Source organism: Myxocyprinus asiaticus, chromosome 29 (genome assembly GCF_019703515.2).
Source record: "Myxocyprinus asiaticus isolate MX2 ecotype Aquarium Trade chromosome 29, UBuf_Myxa_2, whole genome shotgun sequence".
NCBI classification, from domain to species: Eukaryota; Metazoa; Chordata; class Actinopteri; order Cypriniformes; family Catostomidae; genus Myxocyprinus; species Myxocyprinus asiaticus.
Genome location: NC_059372.1, coordinates 29,077,960 through 29,101,251, shown reverse-complemented (window position 1 = coordinate 29,101,251; position 23,292 = coordinate 29,077,960). Strand labels below are relative to the sequence as shown.

Below are 23,292 nucleotides of genomic sequence, written 5' to 3'. Positions count from 1 at the left end.
ATGAATCCTAAATAAGCCACTCATGGTGTAACAATATATGCAATACAATATCATATAATATTTAAAAGATGAGGTCTAAGAGCCATGGATGATGATTATCCTGTGTGAATGTTTTTATATATATTTCAAACCAATAAACTAAATAAACATTGCCATTAATTTACATTTAATTTAGACGACTGAATCTTTAACAAAGAGATTCTAAAAAGGGCTTTGCAGGGTGGTAGGGGCAACGTTTCAGTTCTGATTGTGTCACGCAAAGCTTTAATCATGTAAATGCAAATGTTTGAATCTTTTAATGAAAAAAGCACTGCCACAGAATACATCATCACACCATACCAATTTGTGTGCCATGAAACAGAATGTAATCATAACAACATGACTTGATCTATAAGGGGCTTGTGTATGTATGGGAGAATGAGAGATTTCCTTAATAAAAGAGTTGTGCTTGATAATGTCTTACCGTACAGACCTTTCCTGGCTGGGTTGACAATTGAAAGGTCATTACAGGGACTTCCACCAATCACCAAGTCGAAGGGCCCCCACTCAGCAATCTAGACAACAGAAAAACATTGCGGTTGCAATAAGGCACTTACAATGACAGTAAGCAGGGCCATGCACTTAGAGGTTTTAAAAGCAGAAATGTGAAGTTTGTAGTTTTGTTTAAGAACTTGCAAGACTTTTTCCTTCAAAAATAATTATTTAAGCTGTATAGTTGTTTAAATCATAATTTTTCTTGGTGGGACTACTTTTGTAGGCGAATGAACTTCTAGTTATTTGTCACAGACATAATTCATGTGAATAGATTTTTCTCTATGTACCAAGTCCTTCTCTTGTAGCTTTGCATGCATCGTTTAAAAGTTACAGCATTTACTGGGTGTACATGGTCATGACAAGAGTTGGAAATATTGAATGTAACTTTTCACAGACAAGGTTAGAAAGCGATTCTAACATTTACAAATATTTTATCATTGCCATTCTTTGAATGAAAGACAACATTTACTGGCTTTGAACATAAAAGAACATGTAGTACAAGATTCCAATTGATAGTGAAGACCATTGAATTGATAAGGAAACTCCCTGAACATATCTTTTGTGTAATTCGGTTGCTTTGAATCTAAAGTTTGCTATCAGTGTAATTACCGCTCACTGAGCCATGTAAGTCATGAATGGCATTTAATGAGATATCCCAGATGTTCCACTCAGTCCAGAGGCTAAAGGAAACCCATGTACAATGACTTTTTTTTAATCTACACTACTTCGGGGGGATTCACTTTAGAAAGAATTGCGGCCAGTAAAACCGCTGTTTATGTGTACGTGCACCCACAAAATCTGTGATGACTGTAATTTGCATGCTGCAATTCCAACCTGCTGGGACTGTAAAGTATCATTCCACTACAGTGATCCTGACATCTGAATCATCTCGTTAATGTGCCGAAATGCACTTGACTTCACCACGCATCTGGATATATGCCAGAAGGGCTGGGTATTGATACAGATTTCCCGATTCGATTCGATTCCGATTCACAAGCCCTTGATTCGATTCCGATATAGATTCATATGGGTACTTTTCTGTTACAATGTCTATTTTGCTTATATATATAAAATACATTCTCTCATAGCTAATGCTCTTAATTATAAAGGAACCTCCTAGGTACAATTCAAAAATACTACTTACAAATTATATTTTATCATTATTTTTTCATCAAATTGGTCACAATTTTAGCTTTTGAAAAAAATTTCAAATTCAGACTACTCCATCAATTAATGACTTGAAATTGCATATATTTTGTTGCATATATATATATATATTTGTTACATTTTATTGTTTACTTCAATTCAAGTATTTACATTGATATGCAGAACACATTACTGTCTCTTTAAAACTAGTGGCATCAGCCAGCAAGCACATATAATGAGAGAATACATGCATAATTTCTTTAGCGCATCCATGTGTGATTAGAATTACATTTGTATTTTGTTGCTGTTGTTTTTTTTTTTTAGATCGTTCAAACGAAAAATCTATATTTTTACCCAGGCCTATATGCCAAGTTATAACACTCTTCTCCATCACCATTTGATTACTATTTGATGAATTACTGCTGTAATAGAAAATGTACACAAACATCTATTTTTAATAAAATTTGGTTTACCGCCTGCTTTTCTCGGGCGGTAATAGCGCAATGCTTATTGTGCTGGGCAAATAGCACAGGGCTTTGTGAATAAAGCTCAGTCTACTGTATAATGAGCCTAATTTACATTCAGGAGCCGTGTTTGCATGGAAATGAATGATAATGTCTTAATTTAAATACTACAGACGCAGCACTTTTTCAGCACTGATTGCGCCGGCTTAATCGAGATTGCGGGTGATTAGTGAATAAAAGGCCGGGTATACTTTGTTTTTCTGTGTTCCAGATCGGATTGCACCCTGTTGACCGCATTGCCTTTCAAAGTTTACTCTTTTTACTGCGAGCGAATACGAACTATGACTGTTTTGTGATACTGTTTTAGTACAGTTAATGGCAGGCGCATGCGCCAACAATACACACAGACAAGGCATGTCATGTGTCAAAGAAATCTGTGCCGCACGTGGACAGTCCGTGAAATTTCCGTCACGCATACTGTACGCGGACAACCGAAGTATACTTTAGCCTTAAGACACAGGTTTTTGTGCTGAAATGCACGTGTAAAAGTAGTGCAAATGATTAGTGCATTCACCTCTTAAAGTTTCTTTTTTCTGCAGAATCTGATTTGACAACCTATACAGTATGTGGAATTTTCCTCACATTAAGATGGGAAAAAACAAATATGGGGAACAAAAACACGATATGTCTTCAAATGTTTGTGATAGATGCAGTTTCACTGAGAGATGGCTCATCTTGAGTTAAACCACAAAAGATTTTATTGTCATTAGAACAAAATATATATATTTTAATATAAAACATTTAAAATAGAGTTTAATGGTCTGTAAGTAATATTTAATTCACTTGCCATTAGCAGGTGTGGCAAAAAGTTAACGTTGGACCCTGCTTGGCACTCTGTCATGTAGAAAGCATATCTGCAGCAGGCCTTCTCATTCTTTCTGTGTTTCATAAATAACCCTATCCAGGGCCCCAAAACCCCCCTCCAATATATCCCTTCTCTTTTCTTTCACAACAAGAGCCCTTTCACCTGCCCCTCTTTCCACTCCCACCCAATCCAGCCTCGGAACAACAATGGAGGAGTGAGCAAGTGAATGAGTGGGAGGGTGAGGTGGTGAATGGATGAATTGGGCAGAGGGGATTTTGCAAGGGAGAAAGTTCCTTTGTGTTTCATCTCTAGAAGCTTAAGACAACTAGCCATGATTGTTTGAATGTAAGCAAGACAGATAATGGAAGCCAAACAGAAACTTAGAGTTGTGACTACAAAGAGCAGACTCAGCTTAGGCGATTAGTCTTATCAAGCGCTGTTGGAACAAGTAACACACTACTAAACAAATAATCTCTGGCCAGGTGTATGCCTGTGAGGCTGACGGAGCTAATACTTGTTAATCTCTGCACAGCAAAAAGCATTTATCCAACTGAACAGTTTAGGGAGCTTTGAAATGAGGCATATTCATAAGAACTAGGATTATTTAAAAACTGCCATAAAATTGGTCTCTCAGACTTTGACAATCATTAAACTGCTTCCAGTGAAGACTTCAAAAATGGCTTGTGATGTGGAGACAGGTTGGGCTCCATAATTGTAAACTCACTAATTAAAACCAAACAGCAAGGCAAGCCACATGAAATACTCACGTTATCCTGTCACAAATCATTAGTTAATAAGCTTTTTGGTAATATTTTAGGACAAAATATCATGCTACAATGTGCACAAAGCCTTATAAATGTATCAGTTTTATTGTTCTGACTGAGTGCTACAACACAAAGAGATTAGCACTATATTAAAGGGACAGTTTACCCTAAATGAAAATTCTGTTATTTACTCATGCTCATGTGAGGCAGAATGTTAGCCTCAGTCACCAATCACTATCATTGACTACATTTACATGGCCACCAGAAAGCGGGTTACTGCGAGAAAGCGGCGTATTGCGAGCAAGCAGCGTTCTTGTTTACATGCAGTGTATAAGCAGCGTAATCTTTACTCCCATATACATGCGGCTCGATCAGTAAGCAGCTTTCTCCACAGCAACGTAAATACCCCACGTTGCTTGTGTAAATAACAAACATGGTATCCGAGGAAGACTTCACTATTTTATTCTCTGTTGCTTTGCTTTATTTCCAGATATTCCAGAATTGTTGTTTTGTTTGTTTCCATAACTTTCTATCGCAACCTGCAGCGAAATTGCGCTTCAATACGTAGGGTTTCCCTTTACGTAAAACTCCTGGATTTACCGAGTGCATATATGCGAATGTGAGGGGCCGTCAATATTTTAAAGAGGTGTTTATAAATAGGTATAGTTTATAGTGTATGTGCTTTTCACACTGTACTCCCAGAAATGTTTTGTTGACATGTTGTTGGGCTCCATCCTATGACATTTGTTATTCCGTCTGTTCCACGCACATGCACACTCCTCAAAAACCTGTTAGAATGGCGTGTATGTGTTTACATGGCCACAAAAGCAGCGTCTCTTAATCCCTTAATCGCCGCAAGGAAATTGCCGTTCTCGTTTACATGACATTTCAGAACGCTGCTTTCTGCAAAAACCCTGGAATAAACGTTTTTCTTAAGTGCATGTAAACATGGTCATTACATGAAAAAAATACAATGAAAGTGAATGGTGACTGAGGCTAACATTTTCCTAACATCTCCTTTTGTGTTCTACGGAAGAAAGTCATATGGGTTTGGAACAACATGAGGGTGAGTTAATGGTGACAGAATTAATTTTTGGGGGGTGAACTGTCCCTTTAAGAGATGTATAGGTTCAATATTTACACCAGACGAATTACTCACATTTTTTCTGGTAATGTTGCGAACGTCATGCACATACTGTATTTTTCCTTCATGCCGAACAACTCCCACTGAAATGGAGTCCTCACATACTTCTGATGCAATGTACACATCAACCTTGAAGCCCAAGTCTCGAAGCACCAGATAACCTACAAATTGACAGACATGTAAAACATTCATAGTTAGAGTGTTTAATAATAATATACGTATGTTACACAGTCTTTTACCAAATTTGAAGTTCAAATTTGAAGTTGATAATTTGAGTTGAAATTACTTTATTATGTGAGAAAAAGGGAGAACACGGAGTCTCCAGAAACAGTTAGAAACGTCTGGTGTTCTGTTGGTGTATATATTATGAAAATGACCGTCTGACTGCTTGTTATCTTGTTTATTTTTTTATTTTTGGGGGGGATTTTTTCCCTTTTTCACCCAGTTTGGAATGCCCAATTCCCAATGTGCTTTTAAGTCCTCGTGGTTGCGTAGTGATTCGCCTCAGTCTGGGTGGCAGAGGACAAATCCCAGTTGCCTCCACGTCTGAGACCGTCAACCTGCGCATCTTATCATGTGGCTTGTTGAGCGTGTTGCCACGGAGACATAGCATGTGTGGAGGCTTCACGCCATCCACCGTGGCATCCACGCTCATCTCACCAGGAACGAACCACATTATGGCGACCACGAGGAGGTTACCCCATGTGACTCTACCCTCCCTAGCAACCGGGCCAATTTGGTTGCTTAGGAGACCTGGCTGGAGTCACACAGCACACCCTGGGATTTGAACTAGCGAACTCCAGGGGTGGTAGCCAGTGTCTTTTACCACTGAGCTACCCAGGCCCCCTCATTACCTTGTTTATTAATCAAAGTTTTAACTTTGAAATGTAGCTTTCAAATTTTCCAACTACATTTGAAACTGCTGACTTCCCCCTATTGATTGTGAGTTGCAAAAAGATGAAGGTGGTACTTTAAGCCAATTTTAGTGTTTTCCTATTTCTTTTGCAATGGAAAAGCAACATTCAAAGCATCATTTTTATTTTGCTTTTCAATTTGTAAACAAAATACGAGTGAGCGCAATGTACACGGACCACACTGGGGTGCTAATAGCATCTACCTTTAATAATTGACCAAATAAAAGCAATTAGTACTGCTAGTATTGCTAGTACTGTTAGTATTAACACTGCGACATCTTTATTAACTAACCACACAGAAGCTGAAGACAGCTGATCATATTATTAACTTCCGAGAACAACTGATGGTGAAAATTGCATTGCAAAAGGAGAATTTAGAAATCCAAAAAGACACCACATTCACCTGTGGCAATACCATCAAACAGTGAAAGCACTCTGATTGGACGTCTCTGCTCTGCTGTGACTGCAGGGTAACTTTTTGGACTTTCCTAGAAAAAGGTAAATATATAAACAGAGGCAAATTAAAAATGTACAGCTTTAGAAACAAAGAATTTCCCATTTTGTTGATTGCTAATATAAGACTCACAAACTCCTGTCCATTGTCATTGACAAAGAACTCCTGTAGTTTCACGCTCCAGTCGTGACGTTTCTTTAACACCCCGTACTGCTGCAGAGGCTGACACATGTAACAGCGCCATGGGTCCAGATCACGAGCACTGTTAGCCACTCCAGCACCCACTAATATATCCAGACAGTCCACACAGAAACACCTGCAGGCAGAGACAGAGGCTGTTGAGAGTGCTGACCACACACATTCATTAACTTTCAAAACATTGCTTTTTGTTTGAGCAGCCCAAAATTTCAGCTTCTGGCAAAAACAATGACATAAGTTTGGAGTGGAACTACTATAAGCAGTTAAGCTAGGAATTTAGTGGTTTGCTTGAAAAATAGCAGATGGCAGGTGCTACTGGTGCAGAAATGATATACTTCACCTTTTAAAAAAGGAAATGCTGAGGATGAGAAAATAAGATAAACATCTGAAGGGTTCACAGCGTGAGAGCTGGTGGAGGCGGGGAATGAGGGTGGTTATGGAAGTGAAGAGTGACGAAATGCTGAGATGTTAGAGGAATGAAATGCGAGACTGAGAGAGATAGTGAGACATGAAAGAATCAATGTGTGAGAAGCGTTTGGTTTCGTACCTGCAGCAGTTGGCATTTCCACAGAGCAGCACCTCTCTGCCCCCACAGCACACGGTGCAGTACGACTGGTAGCCATCGTCATCGTACATATAGGAGATCTCTAAATAAACATCCTAACACATAAATAATAACTTGCTCGTAAATAACTTGCAGCCAAGTGTCTTTCATTTTAAAACTGCTAAAAGGGTAGCTGACATAAAGTGGGCTTCAAAAGTCTGAGAACACATTGAAAACCTGGGATTCAAAATCCTATTTAAACCCGGAAATAAATAAAGTTTTAGGATTCTGACAAAACTTGAAATAAAGAAACATTATGGTGTACAAATGTAAGATTCTTCTCTATTTCTGTCACTAATCAAACAAGCAAATTTGTGACACTGACCATGTTAACTTTTTACAAAAGGTCAGATTTTCTTGCTTTTATTAAAGCAAACAACATGCTTTTTGGTACATTATTATATCATGCTGAGATAACATGAATCATCAGGTTTTTCACAAACTTGTGGAGTCCATGCCAGCTCGAGTGCATGTCATTGAAGCAAAATGAGGACATACCAAATAATAAGAAAGTTTGAAATTCATGTACATTTTCAATTAAACTTTTCACTCAAATTGTTATTCTGAGACTAGTTATGAACCCCACTAACATCATTGTTTTTTTATAATTCAACATTAAGAATTTTAGAATTTACATATACAGGTGCATCTCAATAAATTAGAATGTCGTGGAAAAGTTCATTTATTTCAGTAATTCAACTCAAATTGTGAAACTCGTGTATTAAATGAATTCAATGCACACAGACTGAAGTAGTTTAAGTCTTTGGTTCTTTTAATTGTGATGATTTTGGCTCACATTTAACAAAAACCCACCAATTCACTATCTCATAAAATTAGAATATGGTGACATGCCAATCAGCTAATCAACTCAAAACACCTGCAAAGGTTTCCTGAGCCTTCAAAATGGTCTCTCAGTTTGGTTCACTAGGCTACACAATCATGGGGAAGACTGCTGATCTGACAGTTGTCCAGAAGACAATCATTGACACCCTTCACAAGGAGGGTAAGCCACAAACATTCATTGCCAAAGAAGCTGGCTGTTCACAGAGTGCTGTATCCAAGCGTGTTAACAGAAAGTTGAGTGGAAGGAAAAAGTGTGGAAGAAAAAGATGCACAACCAACCGAGAGAACCGCAGCCTTATGAGGATTGTCAAGCAAAATCGATTCAAGAATTTGGGTGAACTTCACAAGGAATGGACTGAGGCTGGGGTCAAGGCATCAAGAGCCACCACACACAGACATGTCAAGGAATTTGGCTACAGTTGTCGTATTCCTCTTGTTAAGCCACTCCTGAACCACAGACAACGTCAGAGGCATCTTACCTGGGCTAAGGAGAAGAAGAACTGGACTGTTGCCCAGTGGTCCAAAGTCCTCTTTTCAGATGAGAGCAAGTTTTGTATTTCATTTGGAAACCAAGGTCCTAGAGTCTGGAGGAAGGGTGGAGAAGCTCATAGCCCAAGTTGCTTGAAGTCCAGTGTTAAGTTTCCACAGTCTGTGATGATTTGGGGTGCAATGTCATCTGCTGGTGTTGGTCCATTGTGTTTTTTGAAAACCAAAGTCACTGCACCCATTTACCAAGAAATTTTGGAGCACTTCATGCTTCCTTCTGCTGACCAGCTTTTTAAAGATGCTGATTTCATTTTCCAGCAGGATTTGGCACCTGCCCACACTGCCAAAAGCACCAAAAGTTGGTTAAATGACCATGGTGTTGGTGTGCTTGACTGGCCAGCAAACTCACCAGACCTGAACCCCATAGAGAATCTATGGGGTATTGTCAAGAGGAAAATGAGAAACGAGAGACCAAAAAATGCAGATGAGCTGAAGGCCACTGTCAAAGAAACCTGGGCTTCCATACCACCTCAGCAGTGCCACAAACTGATCACCTCCATGCCACGCCGAATTGAGGCAGTAATTAAAGCAAAAGGAGCCCCTACCAAGTATTGAGTACATATACAGTAAATGAACATACTTTCCAAAAGGCCAACAATTCACTAAAAATGTTTTTTTTATTGGTCTTATGATGTATTCTAATTTTTTGAGATAGTGAATTGGTGGGTTTTTGTTAAATGTGAGCCAAAATCATCACAATTAAAAGAACCAAAGACTTAAACTACTTCAGTTTGTGTGCATTGAATTTATTTAATACACGAGTTTCACAATTTGAGTTGAATTACTGAAATAAATGAACTTTTCCACGACATTCTAATTTATTGAGATGCACCTGTATGTACAGTGCTGTGCAAAAGTCTTAGGCACATAAGATGTTTCACAAAAGCATTTGTCTTAAGATGGATATTTATATCTTCAGCTTTAGTGTGTCAATAGGTAATATAAATGTTAGACTCACAAACATTACTTTTGCAAATAGAAAAGATTAGAATAGAAAAACAGGGAGCCCTGCAACAGATGTCATGGCCCCCACAGAGCCCCACACTGAACACCGTGTCTGTCTGAGATTACATATAGAGACACAAGCAACTGAGACAGCCAAGAAGCTTAAAAAAACCCTTTCTGCCAATAACCAAGAAAAACTGTGTCCAGGTGTACTTAGGAGAATTGGGGCTGTTTTAAAGGCAAAGGTGGTCACACTGAATATTGATTTAGCTTTTTTAAGTTTACTGGACTTTGTATGACATTAAGTGATAAATGAAAACTATTTATTTCATTATTTTTGAAGACATCCTCACTATTCAACATTTTTCACAAGTGCCTAAAACGTTTGCACCGTACTGTATAAAGGAAAGTGTATACAGTATCTTAGGTCCTGTCACAGGTCACCAGTTTTTTTCACCTTTTGTCCTCACTAGTTTATTTTAAATGGTCCTGCGGTGAAACAAATTAATGTTTAAAAGTACAATGAAAACTAAAATTTTTATTTCATTTTAATATGAGCTCATATAACTGCATGTATAATAATTATAGAAGTATGAGAAAATATTTTAATGTTTAAAAAAAGTTTTAGATGAATTATAGCATGTCACAAGGCTGGACTTGGATGACGCTTGAAATCTCATGTAATCTTCCCAAATATCAATCAAGGAATCACTCAATCTAGCTGCCCTTCAATACTTAATTATCACATGTATCATGTTGCTTGAAAAATAATGTAACAGGATAATTCAGAGATGTGGAATCCATAGATCCACAGCACTTCATTTGTCCCCTTCAGGTATTAAAAAGACACGACACTAGTGTCTAGGTGTTGGGATCGAGTACTGTTGTTTGACACTTATATGAGCAATCATGTCAGCACGTGTTGGAGCACCAGGTTCCCAGACTCTCGGGTTGTGTTGTGATGCCTGACAGGAGATTGGGGCGGATAAGAAGGTCAACATTCAGTTACCTTGCATGTTAGGCAAAGGCCTCCTTCAAACAGTGGGTGGAAGGTCACCACTCTTGTCTTTCCACAAGAGAGGCAGAACTCTGAAACAAAGAGCAGGAGAAAATCAAGCAAACAATGACAAGTTGAATTTGAGAGTCAATCAGGCCAGTTGGTCAAATTTACTGTACACAACTGAACATAACAGTCTGGTTCCCAAAGTAAAAATCCTATTCACTTTATCCATAAAGAAACTAGCTTTTAACCACAATGTATAAAACATTCAACACAGACTTACCATGAACTCTAAGATTGTTAAGTGATGCTATATATTTCTGTACAAATCACAAGCTCGAGTGACTTTAAATTAATTAAAAAATGTTTAATAGCCAAAGAACTGCACTAGCCATAACCCTAAGGCCAGAAACTTACACAAGTACGTGTAGACAATTGAGAGCACTTGGCCTACACCTTGCCAGCGTGCAGTCCAGTTGAACATGCTAAACATGGTTCTTGTGCGTTACTGCGTTGATATCAAACCTCAGTACTCCAGGGGGCGATAGAGTTACCTTCAAAAGTCTGTGCCATTAAACTAGATGTTTTATTATTTATGTTGCTATAGGTTGCTATAAATATACTGACTTTAACCGAGTTGCTCAGCAATCTTCTCCTCCAATGACAGTAGTTGACTTGAAAGAGAAACTCAACCATGAAGCTGACAGTTCACACTAATTTTCTTTATAGCGCCCCTTGTGGCAATGCTGAGAATGCAAATCGTATTTGCGTTGTGAATTGCGGTCTGTAACATTTTAGAACGAGACAATGCACAAATTCAAGCTTGCGTAGCTAGAAGCGCCTGGATCCACATATTTGCATAGAATATGTTTAGGCCTTCGAGAGAATCAGAGAAATCAGAGAAGTTGCTGTTAGCATGGACGCGTAATCATTGTAAAAAAGCTCAGCAGCAACAGTCCACTGTTGTGAAGAATGTAATTGAGACAATCTTTCAATACTCACAAACTATTTGTATATATCTGAATATTTTGCTTTTATACTTATAATCAGTGACCATAAGTTAGTGGTTTTATATTGTACCATCGTTTTTGATTCAATGTTATTCTCAGTGCTTCATGTGATGAGCAGTTCCTTCGTCTTTTTTTTTTTTTCTTTCTTTCATATAATTTCTTGCTTCAAATCAAAGTTTGTAATCTTGTGATTCATCTCCTCAGAGCTGGTTTGTTTAGTTCATGGCTTAGAACTTAATAGGAAAAATACTTCTGGAAGGCCACTGAAAAATCGGTCACTATTTTGCCGTATTGTAGAGGAAGACACCAATCAAGCCAGAGGCCTGTCTTCATTTTTCTAGTATTTTGCCATTTGATAAAATGTACCTATTATATTCAAGATTGAGGAGTCATAAGTGCTGTTATGTGTTTTAATGGGTGAATAGAGTGCCAGTAAGAAGTTATCTTAAATCATTATATACCTTCTATACGTCTGTGATTCTTCAAAACTTCATGGACCATTTGTTCTGAAATGCAAATAAAACAGCATTTATGAGCATCATGTCGACAATTAAAAACTGTGTTATGAGAGTTAACAACCAAGCCCAATGCCAAATTTTTGAATTCTCAAAAAAGATTGGATATCTAAATGACGTGGTCAGAATTTGAACAAATAAAAAATTGAGCTAGCTTCTATAAAGGGCAGACTCAATATTTTGTACTCGGTGTGAAAGAGTTCACAGAGATGCATGGTTTTAATTTTCAAAATAATCCCTCTACTTTCACACGTGTATCGTTTGACATCACATTGGTGAAGTCTGTTGTCACCCATTAACATTAAGGACAACCCTTGTGTGAGCACTGACCTCTGCTATAGATGTCCTCAGTGCCAGGTTTGGCCTTACAGAGACTTAGTCGAGCTCTCTTGGCAGAGGGGGGGAACTCTGTTGGGCTGGAGTCCAGCAGCGCAGAGCTCTCTGAGGCCAGGGGGAGAACACAATACTCAGCTAGAAGAGACACAAGTAGCCCTACATTACTCACAGCTGTAAACAAACATTCTGTGAATAATGACATTTCATAGATCAGGCACTTAATGTGATAATGAAATAACTTCCTAGAAAGTGCATCACTGTAAAAAGTGGTAACCTCCTATTTTTAACTTATCTATTTCTACCTGATCTAACCCTTAAATTTAGTTTTGTTGTTGTAATCATGGTTGGGAGGGTTACTTTTAAAATGTAAACCATTACAAATACTGATACAAATTCTTAGTAAAAAATCAAATCAGTAACTTAATCCAATTACCGCAATAAGAAAGTAATGTAATCAGATATCTTTTAATTATTTTCGGATTGCCTCAAGCTCACATATTTGAGTTAAGTCAAGAGAAAAGCAATATGATCTCAAAGACTGTGCCTTCCGGATGCAAACAAAACATGTTTGAATAATGATATGAGTGATGTACTGTAGCTATTTTTAAATATAAGAAAAAACATGAAAAACAGGGGCATTGCCTCTTTAAAAGGAAAAAAACAATATTTTAAAATGCAGAACAATTCAGTAATTTTAAACAAATTAGGTAAGTCCTCTATCTGCAACAGAAAATACAGAAAAAGTAAATGGCTTATTTTCTCATTAGGCAAATACAATTAGAACAGATACACTGAATTATGGCTTGGTTAACATTAAACAAAATCTGACAGGATATACCACAGATTCAGAAATACGGCAATGTTTAATTCTGGCATGTATTGGAGTTAGCGTGCAGACTAATTGTCACCAATCATTAACTTGTGACTGTATTCAATAGGTAACCCACAGGCTATCTTTGTCATCATCATTATTATCAATGCAATGCCTCCAGTGTCTTTACTCTGCTTGCTTATCATCCACAGTCCAACATCACCAGCTAACGTTTATGAGTGGTTCTATGTTATTGTTTGAGGAATTTAATGACAGAATTTTTTTTTTTTTATTTAAAAAACAGAACAAAAAAGAAAAACAATTCTATGTTTAAAGAATAGATCAAAATAGAATTAAACCTTTTTAGTGTGTCTTTCTTTATTCTTTTCTATTACTTATTCCTACTTTCTATGAGTTTTTAAATGTTACTTTTGCTATAGAATCTCTCCTTCACAGAGACCTGAACTGTTCTCAATAATACAATTATAATACTGTATCAAAATCAGATAAATTCTCCATTGCACTTTTTTCCTAAGAACTTAAAATGTTTTCAATTCATTTTTTATTTATGTGTACAATTTGGAATTTTTAATAATGAAAAAAAAAAAAAAGAAAAAAAAAGAAATGCTGTCCCTATTGCTGTTTTCATAACATCAGGAAAGCATTTCAGAGAGTTTCAACTGTAGTTATGATGGCAATGAGAAGTGAAAGTAAAGTTCCGACAGTAGGTGTCCCATGTACAGAAATACGGGCTGTTTGACGGAAGGAGTGGTCGTTTCTGTGCTTCAATAAGAAGCATGTTCCTTTCTGCCATACCGTCAGTGATGCACAATTCATGTCACACTACTAGCAGCTATTCCTGCTCCCGCAAAATGATCAACAGATGGTCACATGGTGAAACTATCAGGAGACCCTAGTAACTAATTTTAGATTACCTTCAAAAGCTTCTTTAAGAGATGCCGAGCACACATCTGGGCATCTGTACCACTCTAAAGCAAGCAGCGGTCTATATCATTTTATGTAAGGAGGATCTTTTGTTTCTTTTAATATATAAAAAATTTTTAATCCTGCAAGTCATCCTAATTTTTACTAAATGTAACTGTAATATGTTTAAGTAGTCTTTTTTTTTTCTTTTTTTTTCTTTTTCTCCCAATTTGGAATGCCCAATTCCCAATCCCCAGTCCTCGTGGTGGCGTGGTGATTCGCCTCAGTCCGGGTGGCGGAGGACGAATCCCAGCTGCCTCCGCGTCTGAGACAGTCAACCCGTGCATCTTATCACGTGGCTTGTTGAGTGCGTTGCCACGGAGACATGGCGTGTGTGGAGGCTTCATGCCATCCACTGCGGCAACCAGTGGTAGCCAGCGTATTTTACCACTGAGCTACCCAGGCCCCCTTAAGTAGTTTTTTTTTATGTAACTGTAATGGATTACAGTTAAACCATTTTTTAATCCTGATTGCATAACACTGTTACAAGTCTTCTGTTACTCCAAAGCCTCTAATGAATCCAAGTTAAATAAAATGCTGATTTGAATCAAACCAGTTCATTTAGATATTTCCATAGAAGCACATTTAGGTTAACACTTGTTTTCTCATTATATTGTGAGAACTACTTCAGTAGCTAGCTAAAGACAGTAGTACCAAATAACAGAAGTATGACTCAAACATCTTTATGAGTTACAGGATCTTTTTTTAAAATATTATTTTTACTATAATAAAATAAAAAATAATACTGTATGATACATATAAAAAATCATTATCATGGTGTAATAATCATACTGGAAAAAAATTATATATTATTCACACACACACACACACACACACAAATTTCAGTACTGTAATGTAAAAAAATCTCATTAATGTTCTCTAAAAAAATAATTATATTATTAAATAGAATTCATAAAGTACAATTGTTAGATGGATTACACTAATGAGAATGACATTTTGCTTAATTGTTATGAAAATAATGTCATAATGCAAGAAATCTTAACAGTTTAAAATACTGTAAGGCAAGTGCCAAGTTGTCTGGACTCAGTGAGCACCACTTTGTGAGAAAACAAAGGACTTCAGAGAACATTAACATATGAACTCACTCACACAATTAACATCTCTACCTGATACACCACACCCCACTGATAAAGGATTGTAAACTCACTCCTCATTGTTGTTCTTCCTAACCTCCTTTCCCTCTCAGCACTGAATTACCCCAAACCCACCTAAGATCTGTTTGTACAAAAACAAAAAAAAAACAAAAAACGAAAAATCCTGTGTACAAAAATCAAAAATCTATGTTTGATCATATTTCATAATCATATTTCACTTCGTGATTACAGTCACATTCCTGAGAATGAGAGCTTTCATTTGATATATGACTTGTCCATTTAAGTGCTATGTGAACAACTTTTATATTCATATACATATTTCTACATTGTTACCGCTAGGTGGCATTCATTTGTGACATAAAGGCTTTATTTAGTTATTTTATGCAACATAAATGCAAAAGTGATGGTATTCAAATGATACCAAATATGCGTGACTTTATATATCCAGGGACTTTTACAATTTATTTTTATGCATTTGGCAGACGCTTTTATCCAAAGTGACTTACAGTGCCCTTATTACAGGGACAATCCCCCTGGAGCAACCTGGAGTGAAATGCCTTGCTCAAGAACACAGTGGTGATGGCTGTGGGGACTGAACCAACAACCTTTGGCTTACCAGTTCAGTGCATTAGTCCACTACGCCACACACAAATTTAATTTATGGTATGCGTTTGGCCCCGCCCAAAGACACGCCGGCTCACTACATTTTGTAACAAAGTGAAAAAAAGTTTATTTCACACATACAAGAAAATAATTTGACCTAATGTAAACCTTGTTCCTTCCGTATAGCACATTATTCACTGCGCTACTGGAGTCACTGAAAAATCCACTAGTCATAGTTTTTCCCAGAAGAAAGGGAAGGATAAATAATTTACTACAACTTTCTAAAAAGCTGACAACTAAATTTCTTTATAATTCCGCCTCCCAGAATTTATTTTCTGAGTGATTGAATGAGAAGCAGCTTCGGTTTAATACCACTGAAACTACTGAAGCTGCAGCTAGGTTCCTGCCCTGAGGTACCCCTCTGAAAGTACAAGCCTACAAATGCTGAAGGTAGAGGGACATTTAAACATGACGTACCAGCTCTAATGTATCCCACACAGAGGTGTGTGATCAGACACACTAATAACAGCTTTTGAAGATGCTGATAAGTGCGAGAGTAACCTGCTCAGACACCTGAGGGCTCACCAAGCTTTAGAGGAGAGTATCTCTCTAAATTCTATTCTCTGCTCTTACACTTACTTGTAAGATCGTAAAACATGTGAATGTCCCTTCATATGATTTTCATATGAAGTAAATTCTATGTAGGGTACATCAACATGAGGCATAGGAAAAGTGTATAATCGATTGCATGAAAATGGCATATATTCCTCTATGTGTTTGGTAACAAAATGATGCATCTGATTGATAAGCTGCAGTCTTGGAACTCAATCACAGTGTAGGAGGACAAATGGATTCATTCCAATTTGTAGTAACAGTTTCGGTTACTAGAGAAAAACGTGAATAACAAGTCAAACATTTCCTGTTGCTAACATTTTCTATGACTTAACAAGATGCAGTTGTTTGAAAAGCTGTCAGTGTCTGCATAAAACATTTTGAGTTTTTCGTTTTGTCATGGCTGGTGATGGTTCATCTTAGCCCTTTATTTTGATATATATATAAAACAATGTATTTTATTTTGAATGTTTCTGGTCTCTTTGTCCTTGTTTCAATGGTTTCCTCCAAGTGCCCCCCCAAATTGTTTTGGACACTTAAGCCACATTTAAAATGTGACTTTAGATAGTATTGCATTGCATAACATAACAAAATATCAAACCATTGAACATTAACATTTAGTAATTGAGCAGACATTTTTCTCCAAAGCGACTTAAATAACTATATACTATCAGCAAAAACATAAGGCTAGAACTTTTCTCTGCTGCAGAGCTACAGTGTTTCCACTTTTCAGGAGAATCAACCCATATGAATGGCTTCTTACAGTTGTCTCTGCATATTAAGTTTTGATATGAGATATGAGTTGTGTAAAAAAGTTGTTAAAATTTACACACTTCCCGATTTTATGTTTTACTTTTTATCTCTTAGCAGATTTATTACAAATGCAAGGACTGGGTTTAAGATGTGACTGGCAGGAAAATCTGAATCATGATAATATGTACTCACATGCGTTCTCTCTGGGTTTCAGGCCCTCCTGACCTTTGGGTAGAAATCCGCCATGAGCCCAGTCAAGCATGGGCTTTATCTGCTCTTCAAGACTATCTGACTCAAATGGAGGAAAAGTCTTCTCTGCACGTATACTAGCCACCTGAGTGACACACAGCAAGAGGACAAGATAGAAAGAGAAATGTTATACAGTTCCAGCTTTGTGGAAGTCAACAATTCTTAATCTTAGAGTAGGTGTTCTGATATCTCTTTTGTTTAAGGTATGAAGCAACAGGCAACACTTCTTGTGAATAGCAAACTCAAAATTCGTGGGTGTTTTTATCAGGGAAGGCCAGCTCTCATCATTATTTCGTCTCATTGCATAGACCACAGGATACCTGACTCCTGCCTCAAATTAGCTTTTGGAGAAGTCATTACTGCCCTACAAAGGTAAAACACAGTAACTATGCCAACACAGAAACAAACAAAAAATCCTTAGAAGTTATTTCACTGAAAAAAGTGGAAACCTACAGTTCTTACCTCAAGGATTTTTTTTTTTTTTTTTTGGTGTAACCTAATAGTCAGGTGGATTTAGTCAGATAAATAACATTGACTTTAATAAAACATATTAATTTAGATGTTGCCATATTAAGCAAATTTTTTAGGTTAACTGACAAAACATTTTTGTTGTTGTTGTTGGTTTTAGTGTGGATTTTGTATTTACTGCAATTTCTTGCATTTCATTTTCTCTGAATCTTAGTATAATTGAGCCAAAAATGTCCATCTAAGAGACCCGATTTGAGTCATCATAACAAAATATGTAGTTTTTGCTTAGCATGTCAGATTTGCCCAGGGATTTACATACTTTTTCAACCCTGTACTGTGAATGATTACATGGTGTTCTCAATAAAGACATAAAAACATATAATTGTTTGTGTAATATTTATTTAATTGCAGTGCACTGAAAAAAACCAATTGTCAGGTAAAAGCTAACCTAAAAATTTGCTTCATGTGGTAACATCTAAATTAACTGGTTTAATTCAAGACAAAATTATGATTTAATATGACTGAACCAACTTAACTACATTCGGTTACACCACAAAAAATTTTAAGGGTCAGATCGAATAGAAATAGATTCTTAACATAATAATTGCAGGTTACCACTTTTTACAGTGTGTGTTACTGGTTGTGACTTTGAAGACTTTGAAGATCAAATGTTATGCAGATATCCAGGTAAATCCAAAGGTTTTGCATTATTTTTCTTGCAACTGTTTGTCTAATAATAGTTAAAAATCCTGTAAACAGACATTCAAAGGTGGGGACAAGTGACTACACTGGAATAAATCCAACGATGTTTGCTATATCTCAAAAACAAATATTCAGTGAGACTATCCTCTCCGTGGAAAATAAAGACAAACTGCAGACTGTTTATTGTGCTCTATTGAGAATGCAACAGAGAGAGAGAGAGACAGAGAAATGGAGAGCGAGACTCGAGTATAGCGAATTCTGTAGTACTGGTACATGTCTGGACTTGGAGGCTTTTGTTCAGATTGTTCGAAGGTATGATTCGGATAGAGATAATTAAGGAACCTCTGGGGGAATTCCAGAGTTTCCAGATGAGTGTTTTCCCCAGTCTTCTGTTTATCTCTTTCACGCACACACTTCAAAACATTAAGAACACATGCTCCTATATTTTGGTAGAGCAGGTGCATTTTTGTATGCTCTGTTCAAACAAGTAAAGATGTTGTAATTTGCAGTGCAGTAGCTAATTCCCCCAAAAGCAACAACAATCTCTACATACTTTCTCAATCACAATTAATAGAGTTTCATCACTGGTCTTACCTCCAGGGCCTGGAATATGGCTCTGCGGTATGAGGCCAGCTTGGTGTAGGACGACTGGTTGAAAAACTTTGGGAAGGCTGTTATGGAGTCCAGTTTGTCAGCAGATACCTGCAAAATATGACTCCCTTATTTGATGCAGCATATGCTTTAGTTTCATTATTCACACAATAGCAGAACTTTGGTTGAAACAACGGATGTCGTAAGTACGAGTTCCAAGTCAATAGTAAAATGTAAAATACAGTAAACAGTATTTTACAGTATCGGTAGTACCAACTCAGTTTGGTACCGAAGTGCTATCACGGTTTGAATATGCACGATCAAGCCAGTGGCTACAAAATTATATCTCCACTGCTTCTGATTGTTTTGTTGTTTTTTAGTTGGCAGCAAGTCTAGTAGGAATCTCTATAAACTATAAACACAAGATGTTCTCTTTTTCTGCCTTTACCACATGCTTTGATTGTTAACAGCATGTAGCCAATAGAGTTTGAACAACGATGATAGCCTAATACAGTGGTTCTCAAAGTGTGGGGCATGCCGCACTTTTTCATTATTTAGCAATTTTCATTGTAACACTTTTTTTGTCATTCATCAGAGTGACATGAAGCTGAAAGAAAATGCAGTAAAAAAAAAAAAACCTTTAAGCATGATTTTATTTGATCAGATTATTTGGGGGATGAGGCACAAAAGATTTTCTTGCTTCAAAGGGGGTCATGACCAAAAAATTAAATAAAATGAGAACCACTGAACTAATGAATTAATATGTAAATGTCATGTTTTGAGTTTTGTACTTTTTGTAATATATCATATAAGTATTTAATAACAATAATTTAAGTATTTTATTTTACATTTGATTGCTTTGCATTTTTTAAATGTCTAAATACTGACTTGAAAAGCACTCTAACTACTAATCTGAATTATTCTATTGTTTTAATTTGGTCTATTGCTTGTATTATATTTCTTTGTTTTAAATTTCATAACTGACTGTTTACTTTAACAATAACTTTAAAAATATTGAAGCAGTGTTTACTTAACTGAGAAATACTTTAAGGCTACATGCCATTGTTTTTTTTTTATTTGTTAATATTTACACTAATTTTTATCTGTTAAAAAAAGGAGTGTGTTTAACAGCATATTGCATTTCGCAGAGTCAAGAATTGGGAAATTTGTTTGTTACCTCTGAGAATTTTCCATCGCCAAACCACTGTAGCCAGCGCATGCCATGGGAGGCCTGCCTCTTCCCTGTTGCTCTCCAGGTCACCACCATCCCTGGCCACCAAGAAAAGCCCTTTATCTTGCCCCACACTAACTCTCCAATACCAAAACCTTTATTATCCTGGGGAAGAGAGGAGAGATAAAAAAAAAAGTTAAATCCTGTTATGCTATACAAGCTAAACAATGCGGTACTTAAATAGATAGTTCAAAGAAAATTCTCTTCACAAAGTCATTTCGACACTGCGTCAGTAGCTGACCTATGGGAGCAAGGAGTACTGATCTCTGAAACCCTATTCAATCATGGTAATTACATATTGGCAGGTGGCGCTTGTTACTCCATCCTTATGCGTGTGTATCACATACATATTTGTTTTGTTATGTACTGCCCATGTTCACGCTGAAGCAGTGCTCAGTGAGACTGATTGTGTTCACTGTGAACGCATTATCACACTATCTAACTCAAGGCCTCTGATGCTGAGACCTTGTCACACTCAGTCGAGTTTCTCCCCTTGTGCAGTGGAAAACAGTGCAAGATCTACTTCTGAAAATGAATGATAGAGGTTCTCCGTTGGGTAGTCGAGAGACTACAGCTCGAATGGCCCACGCCTGATGTGTCTGAACGTGCTTCCCGGCCCTCGCCCCAGCGGAAAATTTCCTTCTGGGCATGCCAAGTGTTCCTGATGGTCCGGAACCTGTAAAGGAGGGACATATGCCCACTCCAGAGTCCAATCTGGTTCTGCATAAGCCCCGAAACACTCTTCCGTGTCCCTATAATGATTCTCTCGTTCTCCCCATCTGTCTATGCCGGGACTGGGGTCATATTCACATTGTGTTTGTTGCTTATGTTGGCTCCATGCCAAACGTTGTCATGTTCCAATAAAGTTTGCAAACATTGATCAATTGCTTGAGGCACAAACATACTCACAGTCATTTCCAGCTTTAACTTGCACTGGGTGACCGGTGTTCACAGGCAAGCCAAACACAATCAAAAATAAATATGTGCTTCAGTTTGCAAGGCAATTGCCTTGCTTTAACAGCATCCTGTCCTCCATTGTTTCAGTGCAGGATGTGCCAATAATACGTTTAGCGGTACAAAATCTCCTTGCCAAAGATGCAATAGAGAGTGTACCGACAGGTAAAGAACAGAGAGACTTTTACAGCAGTTAATTTCTTGCTTCCTTAATAATGGTGGGCTTCAGCCCATTCTGGAATTTATGCACTTCAATCAGACACTCAGGAAGTCTCCGCTGGTGACCCAGAGAAAGATTTTGTCTCATATACATCCAAAGAATTGGTTTATATCAACTGACCTGAAAGATGCATAATTTCATGTACAAATGGCCCCTCACCACAGGCCATTCTTGAGATTCGCTTTCAAGGTCCTATGCAGGTTGTCCCTGGCTCCTTGCTGAGCAGCATCCAGGTATTACCTCAACAATCGGTTGCTGATTGGTTGCCCAATCTGAGGAACAAGCATGCAAGCACATGGACCTGTTGCTCAAGCACTTGGAGCAATTGGGCTTCAGGGTCAACTGGAAAAAAAAGCGTGTTGATACCCAGTCAGCAAGTTTCCTTCTTAGTAATGAAACTCGACTCTGTTGTCATGTCGGCACGTCTGACTGAGGAACGTCCTCAATCTGTCTTCTGATGCTTGACAAGTTTCAGGCTGGGAGTAGCCCTGCTGCTGCATTTGTTCCAGCGAATATTAGGTTTGATGGTCGCGGCAGCTGCCGTCAACCAGTTGGACTTGTTACAGATGAGATCTCTCCAGTGTTGGTCCAACTCAAGAGCCCTCATCATGTTTGGCGACATGGTGGCCTTCGCATCCTAGTGACGTGTTGCTGTCCAGCCACGCTCACTATCTGGTGGATGTCCAAGTTTTATTGAAAAGGGGTTGTGCTTGCCTGAGGTTGGATGCAAAGTGGTCATGACTGAGGTGTCCAACACAGGCTGGGGAGCCCTGTGTGACGGTCGCTCTGCATTTGACACCTGGACAGGTGCACAAATTGTGTGGCATATTTGTCACCTGAAACTGCTCACAGTCCTCTTGGCTCTAAGGACAAGGTTGTCACGTTCTGATTTGTACATAATCAGTAGTTGTGGCGTTTATAAATCACCCAGAAAGAGTACGGTCATGCCCAATGTTGAAAATGGTGTGTCAAATTCTTCTCTGGAGCAAGCGGATTTCCTCTTGAGTCAGGGTGTCACGCCAGGGGAATGGAGACTTCACCCTCAGTTAGTTTAGAGAATATAGGAGATATTTGGAAAAGCTGAGGTGGACCTGTTTGCATCCCCCGGAGACCATGCACTTCTCTGGTACACCATGACACATGCTCTGCTGGGCTTGTTTTCCCTAGCTCACAAATGGTCAGCAAGACGCAAAAATGCGTTCCCTCCCATTCGCTTGCTATACCAAGTGTTATGCAAGATTCAGAAGACAGGGAATTCGTGCTGCTAGATGCCCTAAAGTGGCTCAACAGCCATTGGTTTCCAAAGCTGGTAGAGCTGATGGATACTCCCCCATGGGAAATTCCTGTGAGGAGAAATCTGCTTTCGCAAGCCCGAGGCACGATCTGGCATCTGCTGCCGAAGCTTTTAAGACTTCATTTCTGGCCCATGAACAGGTCACGTCTGACACAATAGAGTTGTCAGTGCTCGAAACTATACTTCAGGCCAGGGCCACCTCAACGAGGCAGCTGTATGCCTTAAAATGACAACTTTTTACTGACTGGTGCTCCTCCCATGTCGAGGACCCAACAAGTTGTCATGTGGAGATGATACTCTACTTTTTGTGTTGGGGATCTTCTGTACTTTTCAATCAAAGACTCTTGTTTAGAGTTTGTACATGGCTTATCACAGCTGTTTTTAAGCCCAGAAAGGGTTATGTGCCCAAAATGCGGGCCACCC

At 38.0% G+C, this 23,292-nt stretch overlaps 1 protein-coding gene across 4 annotated transcripts in view; it reads right to left on the bottom strand.

Moving 5' to 3' along the window:
* Positions 1-23,292, bottom strand: part of LOC127420369 (DNA (cytosine-5)-methyltransferase 3B-like) — an 87,019-nt gene that overhangs the window by 12,937 nt on the left and 50,790 nt on the right. For 3 of the 4 annotated variants that reach the window (XM_051662598.1, XM_051662599.1, XM_051662600.1), the window contains exons 7-17: positions 20,348-20,506; positions 19,174-19,281; positions 17,353-17,494; positions 12,277-12,417; positions 11,893-11,937; positions 10,431-10,510; positions 7,031-7,143; positions 6,418-6,601; positions 6,235-6,319; positions 4,933-5,078; positions 464-554 (exon numbers count right to left, since the gene is read on the bottom strand). In XM_051662598.1, coding sequence (XP_051518558.1) covers positions 464-554; positions 4,933-5,078; positions 6,235-6,319; positions 6,418-6,601; positions 7,031-7,143; positions 10,431-10,510; positions 11,893-11,937; positions 12,277-12,417; positions 17,353-17,494; positions 19,174-19,281; positions 20,348-20,506 — 1,294 coding nt within the window. The remainder of the gene's footprint in view (positions 1-463; positions 555-4,932; positions 5,079-6,234; positions 6,320-6,417; positions 6,602-7,030; positions 7,144-10,430; positions 10,511-11,892; positions 11,938-12,276; positions 12,418-17,352; positions 17,495-19,173; positions 19,282-20,347; positions 20,507-23,292) is intronic. The other variant, XM_051662601.1, reaches the window with a different exon arrangement.